At 57.1% G+C, this 20,020-nt stretch overlaps 1 protein-coding gene across 9 annotated transcripts in view; it reads left to right on the forward strand.

The window, feature by feature from the left end:
• The window catches only part of TBC1D22A (TBC1 domain family member 22A), a 242,286-nt gene that overhangs the window by 207,073 nt on the left and 15,193 nt on the right, over positions 1–20,020 (forward strand). For 5 of the 9 annotated variants that reach the window (XM_032492505.1, XM_032492508.1, XM_032492510.1 and 2 more), the window contains one exon: positions 11,470–11,565. In XM_032492505.1, coding sequence (XP_032348396.1) covers positions 11,470–11,565 — 96 coding nt within the window. Of the gene's footprint in view, positions 1–11,469; positions 11,570–20,020 lie in introns of those variants that run through there. The other 4 variants (XM_032492502.1, XM_032492503.1, XM_032492504.1 and 1 more) reach the window with 2 other exon arrangements.

Below are 20,020 nucleotides of genomic sequence, written 5' to 3' on the forward strand. Positions count from 1 at the left end.
CAAAACATTATTTTAAATACCCACAGAGTCGATGCATATTTCATTCATGTAATCTTAAAGTCTATTTGTCTGATTTTCCTTGAATTTTCCTTCTTGGCATTTATTCCTCCTTTTGGGACACAGAGGATTAGAAATAAAATGCCTGGCAAAGCTCCCCCGATCAAACTCGAGCAGAAGCGAAATAGAAATGATAATTGTAAGATTAAAAAGACTAAGGAAAATTGTACTGAGTTAATTAAAGGCAGCCATTTTACTGTAGCAAAACGATATTAAATATATATGTCCTAAGTCATGGAGATAACAAAACAGAAAGTCAGAATCTGATAGAAAGATTGCAGTGGTAACGGAGAGCTTTCATTCTTTCTTATCAGTGTTTGAGTTATCAAGTAGGAAAAAAATAATGGCCAAGGATCTGAACAGTGTAATTTTTATGGTCAAAGTAACATTTATTCACCGGGAATCCAGAGATGGGAGAGTGGCTAGACTTTGCTTCGAAGAAATCACACCGACTTCCACATACAGACACGTGGACGCACACGCATTCCGCGTCCACATATATGTGCACAGATGAATGTGTAATGCAAAACAAATGAATTTTCATTTAAACAGTGAAGATGGGGGGAGGGTAGAGCTCAAGAGGTAGAGCACATGCTCAGCACACACAAGGTCCTGCGTTCAAAACCCAGTACCTCCCCTAAAATAAATAAATAAATAAACAAATAAATAAGTAAGTAAGTAAGTAAGTAAAAACTAATTACCTCCCCCTAAAAAACAAAACCAAAACAAAACAAAACAAAAACAATGAAGATTAAAAACTTTCAGCGCACCAGGCCAGGGCGTTGACCGTTACTCCGTTTCCTGCAAGTTTGAAGTATGGCCTCTAACCAGGTAAAGGGGCCGTGGGGTCTCTTCTCACAAGTGGGTGTGAGTCTGCAGTTATCACAAAATGAGAAGTTTAAGGAAAAAACAACAGCGTGGCCCCTGTTCCCCTGTACTGTTAGTGTATGTGCAGTGACGTTTGTGCAGGGGGCCACGTTGTCTGACGCCCACTGAGCCTGAGCCTTCAGCTGGTGGTGACTCGCCTGTAGGCTGATGGGAGAGGCGGCAGGTGCAGGGCAGTGAGGTCAGCGCTGTAGCAGGTGGAAAGCAGGGCCACCCAGTGAGAACACACACAGGGGTGTTCGGTGCTCTAGCAAACAACACAGGCTCTTACCTGCTGGCCGGGAGTCATCCAAAAGGCAAGCTGGAGAAGACACAAGATGCCGTAGTGATGGGCTTGTTCACTGCAGCGTTGTTTGTGACGGCAAGATCAGAAGCCCCATGGATGTCCAGCAGCTCGGGGCTGGTTGAACAATCAGACGCACCCATGGGATGGTGCGCCACGCGGGGCGCGGAGGGGACAGGTGCTCTCTGGGCGTGGCTGGTGGGCTCTGGGTGGCGCTGCGTCCTGGGAGGAGAAGGCGCAGACCACGTGTGTGGTGTCCCGTCACTGCTCGGTCGGTCGGTTGGTTGGTTGGAGAGCACAAGCAGACGCATGGACACACAGACAGACACGCCTTTCCTGAGCACACGTGAATTTCCTTATATTCCAAACAAAGCAAAATGTCAGTGAAAGCATGAGCCAGAGCCCAGTGCGAAAGCTGTGGCCTTTGTGGAGGGCCGGGCAGGGCGCGGGGCAGGGGTGCAGCCTGACTTCCCCAAGTGCACCTTGTTTGGATTGTTTATTTTTTAAACTGTGGAATCATGCATTGCTTTTCCTAACTGTAAAACCAAACTAAACGTGAATAGGAAAGCTGGCCTTGAAAAGCTAGAGTGAAATTAAAACTTAATAAATGAACCTAACTGTGTACAAGTTAGGTGGCTTAATCACAGAGAAGAATGACTTCAGATAGACTCTCCAGCAGTTTGAATGTACAGCCCCGGAAGGGTACATCTCAAGCACAGGATGAATTGCCAGAGTGTTTAAACCCCTCTCAGTAATCAGATTGTTGGTGATCATATTAGTGCTGTCTTGAAACTGCTATTTATATACACACATTACACGTGAAGGCATACATTAGGATAAAGCAAATAAGTCATTATGATAATGTTATAGGAGCTAAGGTTTTTAACGTAAAAGAGAATCAAGCATAAAATCAAAGAAGTAAAAACGCTGTAATCTTAAATATGAATTAAGACTCCGTAGAACTGGTGATGTATTCTTTTTAAGAAAAATAAAATAAAATATCTTCTACTTCCCACCACTGAGAACTATCGGGACCAGGGATGAACCCGGTGGAGACAGGCGGCTCTGTGGGGCCTCTGTCCCCACCTCCCCCCGTGAGAAGGAACCCGGCCCCTCAGAGAAGCGCCCTCTCCCGGCGGGGCAGGAGGGCTGGTTCCCGGGCCTCCGGTCGGAGCCTCTCAGAGGCGACGGGCGCCTCCTGGCCAGAGACGGGAACCTGAGCACCAGGGGGAGTTACGACGCCTGCGGATTAAAACGTGCCGAGTATATCAAAGTCAGAATTCATGACGGTTTTTACATTAAACCCTCACCGGCTTGCAAGTGTCGTGCTTTTCGGGGAAACAGGTCGTTTTTGAGGAAAAGTTATTCCTTACAGGAAAAATGCAGATAGCAATGCAGAGAATGAAAGGACGCGTTGTCACCCCAGTGAAATAGCGGGTAGGGGCGCTTACCCATGGCTCTGAAGACCTTGTGAGGTGGCTCGCAGGGAACGCCATGCGGAGGGACTCCATCCGGCAGCACCTGGACCCGCTCATCAGCGCAGCGTCACAGAGGGAGAGACCCGAGACCCGCGAAGCACACAGGGCGCGCGTCCCCATCAGTTCCGGCGAAACGAAATCGCACCTGAGACCGGTCCAGCTTCCAGACCTGGGTCCCAGCTTACAGGAAACCCTGGCAGAGGGGACACGAGCCCTGCTTCAGCTGCAGAACCAGAGCTGAAACGCCCCTGGGACAGGACAGAAACGGGAGGGAGGGGACGGGGAGTGTGCTTCTCCGGAGTCTCAGTCAGGAGACACTTGATTCGGACACTAGAGAGGGAGGAGCGCTCCCTGCCTGGGGTTCTTGTTACAAAAGACGGAGTCACAGGAGACGGGCGCGCAGATGGATGTGATACAAGCCGCGGAGCGACGCGGGGCCTTGGGGGAAGTGAGGGCCCAGAGGGACGGTCAGACCGGAGGGTCACGTGCTGGGTTGGCGTGGGGGCAGGAGGTGCGTCTGTGAGCTGGGTCCCAGCAAGGCCTGGGGTCCACCTTCCTCTCCTTGTCTGTTGTCATTGGAGCTGTGGACGCTCCTTTGTTCCAGGGAGGGGGCGACCCCTCTCCCGGAGGGTCGGTGACCTGCTTCAGGGGACAGGCACACCGTCCTCCCAGCACCTGTCATTTCCCAAACTCCTTCAGCATGACACGTTCAGGTGACGTGTCCTGAGCCCCGTCGGAGACCTGCTTCGCCACCGTCAGGAGTTACTGTCACGTTTTTAGACGTGGCGTGGTCTTGTCAGGTCCTCAGCTCCGAGGGAGACTGTCATGGATGACTTGTGATGCTGGGGAGGCCCTTGGAATATTCTGGCAGCGTGTGGGCGGCGTGGGGATTGGTTAATGGCTGAAACAGGGTGGCCACATATGATCCTTGTGGGGCCGGAGGGACGGGTACCTGGGCTGCTTTATTCTGTGCTTTCTAGTTTGCGGAAATTTTGAAAAGGGCTGCGGACAGAAAGTTGGCTTGCTCACCGAGAGCTGCCGTGCCCCCCCTCCCCGACCTTCCTGCTCTTTTGGCTAAATTCAGTCTACAGAGAGGATTGAAGCTCTGAGTAGTTCACTGGTGTGATGTCATTTCTTGCTTCAAAGGAAAAATAGTCAGGACCCACAGCAGGGTCTTTTTCCTTTTAATTTGCCAGGAACGTCCTTGACAAACTAAACGACGGTGGAGACGGTCAGGTTGCACAGGGTAGAAACACGCCTGTCAGGTGGTGCCCAGAGACCAGACGCTGACACGTGGCCTCGAAGATGCCGGCCGTCAGGGACATGGTGTGTAGACGTGGGAAATGGGAGGGCCTGTCACAAGGGCAGCCGGTGCCAGTGCGTGCTGACCCTGGCCCCCGCGGTCCCTGAGAGCCTATATAGTTCATGAAGTTTTGACAGAGCAGCATTAAAAGGATGTCTTTGATTTCATCCATGAAGGAGACAGGCATTTGCAGGCAGCACACCTGCGATGTGAACTTGTGGTGCGAACCCCACTCCCCCGGGGTCTCCCGGAGGTGGCGGCCTGTGCTCTGGCGGGCTGAGGGGCACACGGCCTGTTCCGCCTGCCGGTGCTGGGGGACTCTGCGTCTGTCCTGAGGCCCCGGGCGGACGTATTTAAATCAAAGCCATTGTTTGACTCTGAACTGGGCTTTGCCGGTGGATCTTGTCCTCCTTTATGGCTCTGTGAGCCTTAGGAGTTTGCGACTCCTCAGGGACTGTTGATTTGTTTGTTGTTGTTGATTAATTGAATATGTAAGCCAATTTTTTGGCATTTAAAAGGACCGAGGAACACAGCCCTGAAAGAACACCTTTCAGAATTAAAGCTGGATCGTGGTCTGGGTGGTCGTCAACTGTGATGGTCAGTTTTGTGTCAGCCAGGCTGGGCCACGATACCCAGATATTTGTTCAAATGTTATTCTGGATGTTTCTGTGAAGGTATTCTTGGATGAGATTAACATTTAAGTTGGTGGCCTTTGCATAAAGCGAACTGCCCTCCGTAACGTGGGTGGGCCTGTCTCATCAGTTGAAGGCCCGTATGAAACAAAGACCCAAAGCCTTCTGCCTCCGGGAGGCCTTTGCCCTTCAGCTGCAACGTCAGCTCTCGCCTGGGCCTCCAGCCTGCCGGCTTCCCCAGCAGATGTTGGACTCTCCAAGCCTCTGCAGTCAGCCTGTCTTCATACATGTGTGTGTCTGTCTATCTCTCTCTCTGGATGTGTGTGTCATGCTGTCCCGACACACACATATCCTCTTGGTCCTGTTTCTCCAGAGATCTCTGTACATCATCAACCAAGGAATCAACATTTATTAGGAATTTTAAAGTATTCCAATGTTCTGTGTTGTTTTGTGTCTTTTCCAGCTTTAAAATGTTCATTTCAGTTGGGAATGATTGGTCCTTTAGGGGAACAGCCACAGCCCCAGGCCTGGGGGCAGACTGTGGGTCCCCATCCTCCCCAGCCTGCAGAGAGGAGTGTCCCACCAGGGACTCCCGGACTGAACTCAAATGGCCATGACCTCTGTCTTTCAGCCACGTGGAGTGTTCTCAGACACAGACAGACACGTGCCAGTAAGAGTCCGTCCAGCATGAGCTGATAGCGATTGGCGTGCAGATAATGGATCAGTTGCTCCGAGGCCGGCTGGATGAGCACCAGGCTCATTTATGCTTCAGGCTTTGGCTGCATAATGAAATGTGATTTACAGTTCCATTCCGAGCCCCTGCCCCAACCACGGGCGTGTTGGTGTGAGTTTTAAAATGGCCGTGCTCTGCATTCCTGGGAGGTAATTGTGTGATGCACTGGCCTGGTGATGAATATTTCAAAGGAAGTCATAGCAAAGGTTTTGCTTGCACAGCTGAAGTTGGTGCACTCAAATCTGCACAGAGAATGGGAAGCAATTCCTGTCATTTGAATGGCCTCAGAAATACATCTACATAAATACGTGTACATAGGAAAATCTCCTGGGCCAGAAGGCCGTTGGGTTTTATTTCAGTGCCCAGAATTATAAGGAAGGTTTAATGAGGCAATTAAAGGTGAAAAATGGTTCCTTTTATCACAATTTCTCTGTTATAAAAAATAGAAGGAAAACTGTTTCTTTGCCTGATTTCCTACATTTTAAAAAGTGTATGTCGTGCGTAAGTCATTTGCATTTAGTTAATCGTGTGGAGTCGTTTTGAACTTCCACTTTGTCATTTTATAAGCGAAAACTAGGCCCGCTGCGGAACCTGACACGCAGTTTGAAGAAAACGCGTAATGTTAGGAGGCGTCTGGATTTATCTTCTGCTTCCAGCGGTAACGGGAGGGGGCGGGCAGGGTGGCCCCGGGGACAGCTCTTCTGCATTGTGTTCTCTTCCTTTGAGCTTCTCTCAAAAATCAAGGCTTCGTAAAAGTGCAGACATGCCAACAGCCCCCCTTGCTGAAGGACTGGGGAAGGGCCCTCGGAAGGAAGGTTGGGGGCCGCCCCACACCTATGCCTGTGGCCCTGGGGGGGTGACCTGAGCGGGGGTTGCCCAGGGTGGTGGGAGTCAGAGTCCAAGGACCGGGGCGCCAGAGGCCTCAGAGCCAGTGGCAGCAAGGGGACAGGGGCCCGACGGGTCCCCGGGCTGGGCGGTGGCCACAGGGCTGAGTGGCCCCCCTGCAGAGCCGGGTCTCTTGGTGACCCTTGGAAAGGCCATTTCAAGTGAGTCCTCTTTTTCTTTTATTTTAATTATAAAAAGTCTTCAGTGCACAGCAAAGTGTGGGCAACCAGAACGCCTGCATGCTCCCCATACCCAGGCTCGTCGCATCTGAAGGTTCCTTTTTCCTTTCTGTTTCAGATCCTTTATTATTTAAAAATTAAATTTGACGTTATCACGGAAGCGTCCTTCCTTCTTTTCAGAAGTAACCGCGACCTTGAACTTGGTTTTTACAATGTCTAAATGTGCTTTCGTATTTTCACCACATACATACATCAGTAAACAGTGTGTATGACCCTAATGACTGTCCTGAAACTTCTCATAAACGCGCCGCGCGTGCATATCCTGCAGCTGCCTCTTTGTTCAGCTTTACAGTGTAACATGTATGCACGTTGACGGGTGTAGCTGTATTGCATCTGCTTTCACCCTCTACAGTTCTAGACTGTATGAGCAGGCGGACCCGTGTCCGGTCTCCTGGTGAAGGGCACTGAGCTGTTCCCAGGGTTCTGACGAGCAGCGCTCCCTCCGACACTGGTGTACGTCTCCTTATACTCTGCTGTGGGAGATGCTCCGTTCGGGAGAGGAATGTCCTGGTCCCAGGATGCCAACATCGAGATGTTACCATGTCTCCAAAGCTCCATGTCTCGAGGGGGTGTGGAGCAGGTGCGGCTCATCGGCGCGACCTGGCCGTCCTGGGAGCCCCCCGTTACCCATCACCTTTACTGACGGGGGTGATGCGGCCGTGGTGACAGGATGTCTGTGCAGACAGCTGTGCCCTGAGTTCAGGCTGGGACTTCTGTGAGAACAAGGCAGGTGGTTCTAAGAAAGCACATCCCCAGGGTGAGCACCCCTCTGACCACAGTGGGAGAAGCCCATGGGCACCCGGAGGCGCGGGTGCTGGCCCTAGACTTGTCGGGCCAGGGCCCTGGGACCAAAACCCTGTGCCAGAGGCTTCCTGAAGCTTCCTTCCTCGGTCCCATCCCAGACGGTGGGCTGCTCCAGGGCAGACCGCTGCTCCTTCCGGTCCCTCACACAGGATGACGACGCCGAGGTCGTTGCAGAGAGGGGGGCTCCACCCCGGGAAGCCAGGGGTCCTCGACTTGCTCTGCACTGGGCAGGGTGTTAAGATGCGGACAGACCCCAGCCCCTGGGGGCTTAGACGGCAGCTGGGAGCAAAGCCATTGAGAGGGCGGCCCAGCTAAGGCCCCCATGCGCTCGTTTCCAGACGGCAGGTGTTGTGGGGAGGGGCTGGGGGGCTTGCGGGGAGGCTGGGCCCCGGGCTGCAGGAGCGGGGCTCAGGCTGAGGGGACATCGGAGCTGACGGCTGTGTGAGCAGGGCCAGGGCAGCCGGAATCGTCCCTGCCCTATGGCGGTTGGGGGTGGGGTCAGAACGACCGGGAAGCCAGGCCCGTGGCAGGACTCCCCCCGCTGCCCCTCCCCGGCTCCCTGGGGCTCCTGTGCCCCGCTCAGCCCCTCGCCTGCTCTGCCGGGCGCCCCCAGGCAGAGGGCCTGCTTTCGGGCTACCGCTGAGGGCTCTTTCCAGCCCTCTGGGCGCCTTTCCCTCCCAAGGAGTTTGGAGCCTGGGAAGACTGGAGATAAGGATGTGAAGCTGGGCTCCGTGCAGCGGCCAGAGGCCTGGCCTGGGAGTCACCCCTCCCCAGAGCCGCTCTGAAGGGGCCCCGGCTCGGTGCTGCCAGCGGGTCGGCCCTGTGGTCATCCGGCAGCACCCCTGCCCGGGCGCTCCCTGAAGTCTCATCCTCGTCCCTTGGGGAGCTGTGCGTGCTGGGCCGGCTCCCTCTGGGCTTCTTTGGGAACAGCTGGTGGACTGGGCTGACTCGGCCCCCATCAGGGAGGCTCTGATTGAACGTCCCCAGTCCCGAAGGTGACAGAGACCCCTTTATGCTGAGTGGCACCTGGGAACGTGCGGGTATCACTCCTGAGACCCAGCCCCCTGATCAGCCCTGGGCAGCCAGGGATGGTGTTTATTGTTCAGGTGAAGCCTCATTGGCACAGAAGCCCATTTTCCATTATGATAGGGAATTTTTATTTATTAAATTGCTATTTTAATATAATTTACCAAGTCATTGAAGACAAATAATCCGCTTAAGCGAAGCCATAAAACTCCATTTTCCCCGAATGCTGCGTCCCTATGACCGTGTGGCTTCTAGTACATTCTGCTCCCCAGCCGGGGACACCTGCGGGAGACAGAGCTCACAGCCAGTCTCCTGGATTCTGAGTGAGGGTGATCCTCTGCACTCTGGTTAGATTAAAAGCTGTCGAGCAGACTAAGAGGCCCCTCTGTCACAAAAGCCACAGAACACCCCGGAGGGTGCCGGCGTAGTTTTTAAAAACGTAGCCGCGAAGGAAGAGAGACAACTGTAGACCAGAAACGTCCAGAAAACGTAAATCGAGAGAAATAAGGGGGGACATGAGGGCGAGCACCCCCCACCCGGGGCGCCTGCCAGTTGATGTCCGGGGCCTTCTGCCTGGTGTTAATGCGCCTCAGGTGGGAGAGGAGCCTGGAGCCCGGCCAGGGGCTGAGCAGGCGTCAGTGTCACCTGTCTTGGCCTTGGCCGCGGGGGTTAGGGAGGAAGGGAGGAAAACACCTCCCCCAGGATGTCCAGCTGCAGGCCTGCAGGCACGTGGGTTTGAGTCCCAGTTCACGTTACTCACTTGTCCTAAAAAATTCCAAGCTGGAAACTTAGTTGAAAATCATCCTGGAACTAAAGTGCCCTAGGTGCTGGCAGAAGCCAATACAAAAAAAATTTTTTCCCCAAAGAAAACCATTTTTGATACATGCCTCAAAGAATTCCAACAGATGAAAGTTCCGAGGAACACGCCAACGAAAAATTAATTGATAGTCAATCTAAGAAAGAAATGGAGAGTTTTATTCGAGCCCACCTGAGGATGACAACCCGGGAGACAGGCTTTCAGAAAGCTCTGAGGACCGTTCCTCCCGCAAGAAGTTAAACAGAGAAGGACTTGCACAGCAGACGACATGCTGACAGTTTACGCAGCCCGTGTCCTACGTACAAGCTGAGCAGCGGGTCATCGTGGCCCCTGCAGGACCGAGAAAGGAGTGTCTCCTAAGGCGGTGCCTCGCTGGCGCCAGGGGAAACTGCTCTGTGAGCCTGAGCGGGCTCCCCTGTGTCTTCTAAGGCCTGGCTGGTGTGCGCTGTAGACGCACAGCGCAGGTGGGCAGAGGGAATTTTATCTTTGAATTTTTTTTTTTGTCCTGCCTTAAAAATAATTTCATTCCATCAAACATAAGTTCCAAGAGGGGGAAGATCACTGATGTACAAGGAAGCAGGTCACTGAGAGCGAGACTCCGCAGAGAAGTCCAGTTGCAGGAACAGATCTCCAGATTTTATTTTATTTTTTTAAATTTTTATTTTTTTGTTGTAGTACGGTCAGCGTACAGTGTTGTGCCAGTGTCTGGTGCACAGCACAGTGCTTCGGTCGTACGTGAGCACACGTACGTTCCTTTTCATTTTCTTTTTCGTTATAGTTTATTACAAGGTATTGAATACAGTTCTCTATGCTGCACAGAAGAAACTTGTTTGTTTATTTTATATGTATCAGTTAGTATCTGCAAATCTTGAACTCCCAACTTACCCCTTCCCACTCCCTTCCCTGCCCCGTAACTGTAAGTTTGTTTTCTCTGTTTGTGAGTCTCTGTTTTGTAAATAAGTTCATTTGTGTCATTTTTTTAAGAGTCCTCATATGAGCGATCTCATATGGTATTTTTCTTTCTCTTTCTGGCTTCACTTAGAATGCCGATCTCTAGGTCCATCCGTGTTGCTGCAAATGGCATTATTTATTCTTTTTTACGGCTGAGTGGTGTTCCACTGCATAAATATACCACAGCTTCTTTACCCAGAAACACTAGAGATTTTAGAGTCGTGAGATGTGCTGGAAGACGTGTTACATGTTTAAAATGATAAAGAAGAACATGCTGAATAAAAAAGAAGGAGGGAAGGGAAACTCAGGAAGTGGGGCACAGTGCAAGAGGTGACTGGTGAGCCGGCAGAGCGCTTGGCCCAGTCCAGGCCTGTCCGTGGCGGCCAGAGGCGCCCTTTGGAAGCCCGGGTCTTTCCTCTGCTCAGAGCTTCCAGTGTCACGGGAACAAGCCAGCAACTGGCGAGGCCCTGAGAGTCTGCACCTCCCCCTCCACCCGCGGCCCCTGCTGGGCCCACCGCACTTATGGACGCACCCACCAGACACTGTCCAACTTCAGGGTCTTTGCGTTTGTCCCCCAGGTACCTAGCAGTGTCCCCTCTCTGGGTCTTCATTTAAGTGTCCCCTTAGGTGGCTGACCGCTGTATTTAAATTGCAAACCACCCCGTCCCGAGTGCCCCCGCCATTTCCCATCCACCTTCCTTGCCTTATTTTTCCCTGGGGCGTGGCATCCTCTTACACGGCATCTGTTTTATATTTTTACCTAGTAAACTGTTGCCGCTGGTCGTACAGGTGTGGCACAGACGAGGGAACCCCTGTCTCAGCGTGGGTGGTGTGCACTTGAACTTGGGCGGCCTCCACAGAGGTGCAGGGGCTCCTGAAGTCAGGGGGCATGAGCCCTGGGAGGGCGAGCGGAACCCACCGGTGATCTGTGCCCGAGGAGGCGGGCAGGGACACGCAGCATCTTGTTCCCCCAGCCGCTTCAGGGTCGGCAGCGTCTCCTGGTGCCCCAGGACCACATGGGCTGGACCCAGGCTGGGCGTCTGCCCTGCTTGGCCCCTTTCCTCCCGCCCGGGGGCGAGTGACTCAGCCTCCGTGGCCTCTCCGGGAAAGTGCCCCCACCACGGGGCAGCGTAGGATGGCGCCCCTTGGGTTCGGCTTCTATCGCCGCTGCTCGCACCCAGGCAGGAGAAGCAGGTGGACAGCAGGTCTGCTGTGCACGTTCCACGCGTCAGGCTGCCGGGACTTAGAAGATCATGCTTACTGTCATGAGCCGAGGACTTGAAAGGAAGGCCCTGGGTGGGAGCCGGCAGCTCGGTCCTCCCGGAGCCCCGCCTGGCCGGCCGCGCTCTCACTCTCCGCCGTGTTCTCTCTTGCAGTCGGAACCCGAGGGCTTCGCGCATTTCCACTTGTACGTCTGCGCTGCTTTCCTCGTGAGATGGAGGAAGGAAATTCTGGAAGAAAGAGATTTTCAAGTAAGTAAGTGCCTTTTCAGAAGAACCCGAGCTTGACCTTCTGCAGGAGAGAACGTATTACGTTTAGTTCTCAGGGTTATTTGCAGAAGGACTTTGAGCCGCACTCCTCGTGGTCACTACTGACCTGCTGTTTGAAATCCCTGATGGAGGGCACAGGTCACGTGGGGCCTGGGCTCTGCGGACCCCTGCCTTGTTAAACGTGCTGTCACAAGGCCCCCAGAGAAGCCTGCTGCGCCGGCAGGTGTGTGTCCTCGGCAGGGTGGCCTGGAGGCTCCCGGAAGCCTCGGGTTGGCCATGGGCTGTGGTTTACCAGGAAGGGGCTGGGCACGTGATCAGACGCCTGGCTGCCCAGCTTGGTTGACCCAGGGCCAAGTCCCAGCCCCGTCCCCATCCCCACGTGGGCCTTGTGCGGTGGCCCAGGGCCTGCGTGGGTGCTGACCCCGGGGAGGGCTGGGCTGTCTGTGTTGCAGTGAAGAGACCCAGCGGTGGGGACCAGGGACCAGGCTCCACCCTGACAGGCTGGGGCTCACCTTCCAGCCGCTTCACCTCCTCAAGCCCCTCATCTTTCAGGAGAGGGGATGAGTAGGGAGGCCCTACGGTCCTGGGTCACAGTACAGGGCCCCGGGCAGCTCGCCTGGCCTGTGCTCCCTCGGCTCCTGGGCCGGACAGGCGCTCTGAGAACCCTCCCCCTCCCCCCGAGGGCCGTGGGAGGAGCCAGCCAGCCCTGCCGCCCTGCCCCGTGGCTTTCCACCTTGGCCACCCAGAGGGACCCCTACCTGGGCCAGCAGAGCGCAGCGCCCAGCCTGCCCCACCCGAGGTGGTGGACGGGGATATGAGGTCATTTCTCCCTCAGGCTCCTGCCCTTGTGGTCAGCACAGGGCCGGCCGTGCGCTGCGGGGAGCGGAGGGACGGTAGCCGGGTCCAGCCTCTTCCAGCCTCCTGTCCTGGTCTGTGAAGGGGGAGGCGCACCTCCTGCCCTGCCCTGTCGGGCTTGTGTGCGGCCTGCTCGAGGCTGGGGGGCTAGGGCCCCACCACCCACTCCGCCCACCCTCGTCTCTGTGCGTCACAGGCCTGGAGGTGTTGACGGGACCACACCTACCTGGGGTTCCCAGTGAGGTGGGATCAACGCAGACAAGAAACTGGGGCTCCCACTGCACTGTCCTTTGGTCGCGGGAGGCGCGGGAGAGCCCGCGGACCGGCCTGGCCATGCGTTTGCTGGGGGAAGGGCCCAGCTTCCCTGGTGACCGTGAACAGCGTTCGCACCTGCGCCTGGCTGGCTCCCCGAGCGCCTCCTGGAGACCGGGTGGTGCAGGCACCTGGGTCCCCGAGGTTCAGGCTCACCAGGCTGACGGTGTCTCAGGTGTGCCTGCCCCAGTCACGTTTGGGATTCTCTGGCTGGGAAACCGTTTCCTGCAGGCCCCAGGCGGATGTCACCGCCCACCTGGCTACTTTTTCCCAGCCAGGTTTTGTCGGGTCTTTGGTGGAAGGAGCTCCCTGTGTGTGGCCTTCTGTGCCCCGGCAGTGCGCCTGGCATGTCGACCTCGTCCTGGTCGTCTGTGGGGTGAGAACTCGGGGCCCAGAGAGGGTGAGCGGCCGAGGCCCCTCTGCTCCCGGGGGGCACAGGTGGCTGAAGACCTCTCTGAAGGGCCGGGCTCAGGTCTTGACCTGGAGCTGCCACACGCTGTGAGGCAGAGTGTACCCCCCGCAAGTGGGGGGTGCAGGTGAGATGAGGGTGCTGGGGTCCTGGGCTCTTTGGCTGATTCATAGGTGCACTTGATAAAATCCTGGAAACACGTTCAATTTTATCCCCTCAAAGTCTGAGCTGCTTCGTTTGCATCCCGGGACACCAGGGGTCTGACTGCAGCCCCTGGGGGGCCCCCTGGTCCTCAGTCAGCCTCCAGGGCCCGGTTTGCCCTCACCCTGCTGCGTGGTGGGGGGGCAGCGCCCAGGCAGGGCGGTTCCTGCCCCGCCGCCTCCTGGGGCTGTGACCCAGCACTGCGGGCGCAGAGATGCTCTGTGATGTGGGCAAGTTCTCTCTACATAGAGATTGGCAGTGTGGTTCTTGATTTTGATACAAAGGGAGGTGCCAGTGTGCAGTGTTTGGATTTTTGAAGTAGAGAAGTTCATAAATTTATGGCGAGCAGAGCGTGGAACTTCCAGGGAGCCTCCCTCTCCGTGGAGCCCTCCGGAGCTCAGAGGTCTGTCAACACCCCCAGTGACTTAACCCACTGCTGCGTGTTTGCTGACAAACGACCAGCCTCACGAGGAGAGACGGCTTCCCGTGCCTGCGGGAGGCTCTGAGCGAGGGCAGGACCGGCTGCGAGGCCCCGTCTGGAAACCCCACTTAATCCACAGAGGGGTGCTCAGTGTGTGCGTCGTGGACGCCTCGCCCGGCGCCCGTGTCCGGGTGGAGCTCTGGGCTGCTTGGCCCGTGGCTGAGGAGGCCCCTGGCGGTGCTGGCCTCTGCTGTCTCAGACCCTTCCCCTGTGTCCTTTGGATCGTAAGCGGCAGCTTAGCGGGGACCAGGTGGGAACAGGCAAGGGCAGTGCCCGCTGGGAGGCCTCGGTCTGCTGGGATGTCCCTGGTCCCCCGGTGTCCCCTCAGGCCCTCCATCTGGGCCAGGCCCGTGCTGTCTGTGGGAGACTCTCTGATGGGCTGGACAGGCTAGGGGTGACAGACGAAGGAAGGGCCGCTCCTGGCTCTGCCCGGGGCCTGGGGCCAGGGAACAGGATGGATGGGCGTCATGAATCAGGTGCGGGGGCAGGTGGGGGAGAGAGAACCCAGGACGCAGAGTGGGAGCGGATCAGATACCGGCCTGCTCTGCAGGGGAGGGAAGTCAGGCTGGTGCTGGGAGTGTGGGGTCAGGGTCGGGGTGGCGATTGGGTGATGAGCCTGAGAAGGAACGAGAGAGCCAGGGAGGCCTTGGTGGGAGGCCAGAGGCTTCTCAACCTGGGCTGCCTCCCAAGGCAGGGCCAGGTGTGGGGAGGGGGCTGGATGCAGTGGGGGTGGGGCAGTCGGGCTGGAGAAGCCGCCCGAGGCGGGAGGGCTGGGGGCACAGAGAGGAGGGGGGCGGGTGGGGGACCAGGCTGTGAGGAGCCGGAGCACAGGTGAAGGGCGGCAGCTGGACAGATTCGGGGGTGCAGGCTCGGCGGGCTCCCTGTCGGACTTCAAGGAGGAAGCGACCACACCGCAGTGAAGACAGCGGCTCGGAGGGGCCTCTGCTGTGAGGAACCGCCCGGCAGAGACTCCTGGGCTCACGGACACGAAGCCCCACGTCTCCATTCGCAGAAGTCTCCACCTGTGGCCTCTCCCCTCTGCCGATGAAACCTGCATTTAGGACTTTACAGGACAGAAGGGGGTCGAGTGGAGCGGCCGGAAGAGGGACTCAGCGGATTGGATCAGGCTGGACACGGGGCTGCTGTGGGTCCGCTGGCCAGAGACACAGGGTGGCTGAAGAGCTCTGGGTGGAATTTGAATGGTACAGAGATGCATCTTTTCTGGTAAGTGTTTGTGAAATATTTGCAAAATTAATCATCTGATCGAGGCCATAGAAATTGCCAGAATCTGAAAAACTGGAATCACACGGGTACATTTGCTGAGCACAGTCCTTTAAAACCAGACAGTAGTGAAGGTAAAGCAGAGGAACCGAGCGCTGGGAAATCAGAGGCCTTCTGCCGAGGGGAAGGCGGCCCTGGTGTCGCAGGGCAGGCTCCCGCCCGCGTGGGGTGCGGCCGCGCTGGGCTTGCAAGCAAACCCACAGCCAGAGTGCTTTTTATTACTTAGAAACATGAATAAACTCAACTGAAGAAGCTGGCAGTGGAGAAACAGTCACCTGTGGTGAAGACGGTGAAGGAGCTCACGTGTGAAGTAAGTGGCCGGACTGGCAGAGCGAGTGGGCGCGTAGCTCCTCCCGCCCTCCGCACGGGAGCCCCGCAGAGCCCGCCGCCCTCCCGCAGCCGACCGAGACCAGGGCCCAAGGCTGTTGCTGGGGCAGGTGGCAGAGCGCCCTGTGCCCACCGAAATTCCAAGAGCCCGGAAGGAAAGGCCACCGGGAATCTTGCGGATTGTACAAGCAGTCTCGGCAGCTGGTCCGGGGACACAGCTTCATCACAACTTCAGCCAAGTTCTGCTCTTAAGGAAGTAGAATAAGAGATTACTCACCTTAACATGCTAGAGAATGTCTCAGATCGACAGCCAGGAACACCGGGGACACCAGGGACAGCCCCATAAAACCCCCGGTCTCCTTTGTTTCTGCGCCTGATGAATCAGTGTCCAGGGACGCCTTCCCCCACTTCCCCTGCGTGGTGCACGCACAGACACGCACCAGGGAGGTGGAAAACGGATTTTCTAAACGTGCGGACTCTTCCAGGAGTAGCCAGCCCTGGAATGCTGTTGGCCCTGAAGGCACCTGCTCGTTCCTGCTGGGGGGACCCAGCTCCCAGGCGTAGACAGCCCAGCCCAGGACACAGGACAAAACCTGGAGTCCGAGCAGATGGAGGTGAGCCAGAAACCCTTTGCACAAGTCAGGACCTCGGAGCCCAAGCGAGGGCACCAGACGGACAGACAGAGCTGGGTGGGTGGGTTTTCCTGTCTGAGACTTGGCTCTGAGTGGGACAGGAGTGAAAGTCTCCCTGGAGAATTCCCAGCCACACGCTCTCCTCCCACTCGCTTGGAACTCACATTACTTTTGTGACTGACCCCCCCCCCCCGCCCCCCGCTGCAACGTGAATTTAAAACGGCCAGAGCGCCAGGGGCCTGACCTGAGAATGTGCCAGCCCTCGCGAGAGTGACGCATTCTAAGCTCGGCCTTGGGGCTGTGTCTGTAATCAGGAGAAAATGTCCATGTGGAGAAGACAGTGGGTGCAGGCCGTCAGGTGGCCCACAGGAGAGTCTGTGTGGCCGCCCCGTAAAGCTAAGACGCCTCTGTCCCTCCTGAAGGATTGAAATCGAAACAGATGCTGCCCGTCCACTCAGCCGTGCTCTTAAAAGCGTGCTTCCTTAAGACCGATGAAGTTGGCATGGAGCAGGCCTGTGCCTTCCCTCCTCCCCGGCGGGTGAGATGCAGCCTTTCTGGAGAGCCGTTAGTAGTACGTCAGGAGCCTCACCTTTGATCAGCAATTCCCCTGGTTCATAATGAGGGGAAAACAGATTGTCCGCAGTCTAGGTATCCAGCCTTAGAGGAACCGTCCCCTGGGTCACGGGACACTGCTGGTTGGAGTGTAACCCCCCTAAGTCGCAGCTTCAAGTAACAGTTACTGACGTGGGAAAACGCTCTCAGCGTGTGTCTATGTGGGGAAAGGCGTGATCTGAAATCACATACGTCTAAATGCATGTAAATACGCACGCACGCCTGCACGTGTATATGCATGGAAAACCCACGCTCACACACACGTAGAAAACACAGTCTGCATATGTATATGTGTATAAATGTTCACATGTACGTGTGTCCACATATGTAAGATGCATACAGGAGACAATCTGCATGCGTGCATATAAAGCACATGTCCACACGTGCATGTGGACATTGCAGATCTACCCACTACACACGTAGGAAACACACACCCACGTGTGTAAGGACATATACTTACACATGTAAGTACCCGCATATATTAACTATATACAGAAAGGATCTTAAGGTTACTTGTGTCAGGTGCTCAGATGAGAACTGCCGGAGGCAGAGCCCGGGGGTCGTCATTTAGCCTGGGTTAGGAGAATTACGGATGTTTCATTTTCTTGGCTGAGTGTTTATTTTCCACGTCCCCGCTGTGGGTGGTCATCTGCTTCTCTCTCGGGTTCATTCCCCGTAAAGGGGTGGGACCCCGCGGGGAGGTGCCTGGTGACTGGCTCGCAGGCCCTGGACGCTGCAGCAGGTGTCCTGGGATCCCCACAGACGCACGTCTGTCCCTCGGCTCACACACATGTGCACGTGCAGACATACATGCATGCACTCCACATGGTCCCCAGAGGCGAGAAGTGCGTCCTGCTCATCTGAGGACCCTCAGTGCCTGCGGGTTGCCCCCACCTGCCCACGACTGACAGCTCAGGAGCTGCACCCACTCAGGTGCCCAGGCTGTCCCCTCCCTCTGGTCCGGATGCCGTGATGGAGGGGCTCTTGTACCCTGCCTGGTCCAGCCCGTAAGTCACTCTCAAAGTGTCTTTCATTCGCTGGCCCAAGCTTCCTTCTGCCGAGTATTGGTTCCTCAGCACCAGAGAGGGGCTGGGGGAGGTCATTTACAAAGACAGAAAGGGACAACACCCGAGGCCCGAGCTTTGCGGCAACCGGGCCGGGTGACCTGGCCCCTCAGCTGTGCTCCAGCCCGGACGCCGGGGCCCAGTGTGCTCGGCCTCTGGCCGCAGCCCCGTGGCTTCCATTTGCTTCACCGGAGCTCTCGAAGCAGGTGCTCCTCAGCTAGAGCCTTCGTCTGGCTGGCCTCCGGCCTTTGAGTATCCTTTGCAGCTTTGGAATCACATGGGGGGGGGGAGCGGGGAGGGACAGCCCGTGCTCGCACCGGGGGGGCCTTTGCCACCTGCAGTGAGTGTTCTCTGCATCCTTGAGGCCCAGGTATCATGACTCTGAGGTCTCAGCCCTCCAGGAGGCCAGGACCTCCTTGAAGGTGGTGCGGGGCCGGGCGGGGAGAGCACCTCTGTCCTCCTTGGCGCCCCCGCCCTTACCTTTGCCCTGAAAGCAGAGAGCGGCAGAGTCAGTGGGACTTTCTGGAAGATTCCCCTGCCCTGTATCCAGGTGGACTCCTGTGTGGGGCCAGCCGATGGCGCCCTGTCTGTGAAGCCCAGCGCGGGGGCCTGTCCCTCACGGGCATTTCTCTGCCTGGCGCCCTCCCCGCACAGCGGCTGTCATCTCCTCACCGGATGTGGGGAGACGGCCCCTCGCCGTGGTCACCGAAGCACGCTGGTCAGGACTGAGGCGGGCGTGTGCTGCCAAGTTGAAGGGCAGCGTCCTTGCTGGAGTTCACGAGTGAAGCGTGAGGGGCGGGGTGTGTGGAAGGACGGGAGGAGAACTTGTCCGAGGGGCTCAGCGTGGCTCCGAGGGGCTGGAAGTGCGCCGGCGTCATGGGAGCGTTTTCCCTCCGTTAAAGCAGGAGGAATTTGGGCCACACCCAGGGAAGACCCTCCTCCCGCCCCCTTGAAGTAACTTGGGAAGGCGTCTGCCAGCAGCTTTGCAGGCACTGGAAGGCGGAGCGTGGGCCCCCGTGCTCAGCCCCCAGGCCCCGGGAGGGTGGGCAGCGATGGCCGGGGGGGGGCACTCCTCGTCCCGGGAGGGGGTGTAAGTGACCGAGGCTTGTCCCGTACAAGTGTCAGGAGTGTCCTCAGAGTGGGACCCACTTACGGCACCGAGAGCACAGAACGCGCACAGTGACTTTGTCAGGAGAAGAGGGAGGGAGCCCCTTCCCCATTCCTCAGCCCGAGGATGGCACACACTGTCTTCTCGTCTCCGGGTCCAGGGGAGGTGTGGGCAGCAGGGGCTGCATGGGGGGAGCCCGCACGGTCCCATCCCTGCAGCCTGGTGGGAAGTCTGTGTGTCTGTCCGCGGCTGCCATCCACTCAGCGGGCGCCCTGTGCTCCCCGTGGCGCTGGCCCCACTGTAGCGCAAGTGGTAGGTGAGGCGGGGGGACGACCCGGGCCTGCTTCTCCCCCGCCTGCCCGGGCTGGGGCCTGGCAGCAGAGCTGCTTACTAGGAGGTGGGACGCAGGGCCGCCCGAGGCCACGGCGTGAACGGCGTCCACGGCGGGGGCACTGGCCCTGCCTAGGCTGGGGGCGCCCCAAGGTATCCGCCCACGGACCCACGGGGAGGTGGGACGGCGAGGGGCGTTCCTGACCCTCTACCCTCGGTTTTCCCCGTCGGAAAGGCGCACGCAGCCTCCCGCTCACTGTGCCCGTAGGGTTACCGCAAGGGGTGAGTGAGGGCACAGACAGAGGAGGGGCTTGGAGCCGCCGCTGCTTGCACGCCCCCGCGCACGCACCCTCAGAACCTCTTAGAAACGAGCCAAGGAAAAGAAGTGTTTCCGCTGTTTCCTGATCTCTGAAAAACCAGCCCCCTCCCTCTGCGGGTGGGGAATTCTTACTGAAATAGCCATTAAGGAAACGACCCCTGGGCCACACACACAACCTGTTTGTGTCCCTCTGCTTGCGGCCCCTCGTGCATTCATTCCTGTGGCCACTGGCATCCGGCTGCCGCGCGTGGCCGGGCTGCTCCTTCTGGGTCACGGGGAGGGTGGCTTGTGAAAGTGGCCACATCTGCCTCAGGGTCCGTTGAATAACTCCAGGTACCTTCTCAGCATCGCAGGAGGGGCTGGGGCGGCAGAGAGAGTGGCCGTCCACCTGCCAGGCCTGCTGATGGGTGCCTGGCGTGTGTTCTTTGGGGCAGGTGGCCCTCGCGTGCCCTTGAGCCACACAGGCCTGGGCTCGCTGATTTGAGGGACCCTCCTTGCTGCCCGCC

The sequence above is a fragment of the Camelus ferus genome, chromosome 12 (genome assembly GCF_009834535.1).
Source record: "Camelus ferus isolate YT-003-E chromosome 12, BCGSAC_Cfer_1.0, whole genome shotgun sequence".
Taxonomy (NCBI): domain Eukaryota; kingdom Metazoa; phylum Chordata; class Mammalia; order Artiodactyla; family Camelidae; genus Camelus; species Camelus ferus.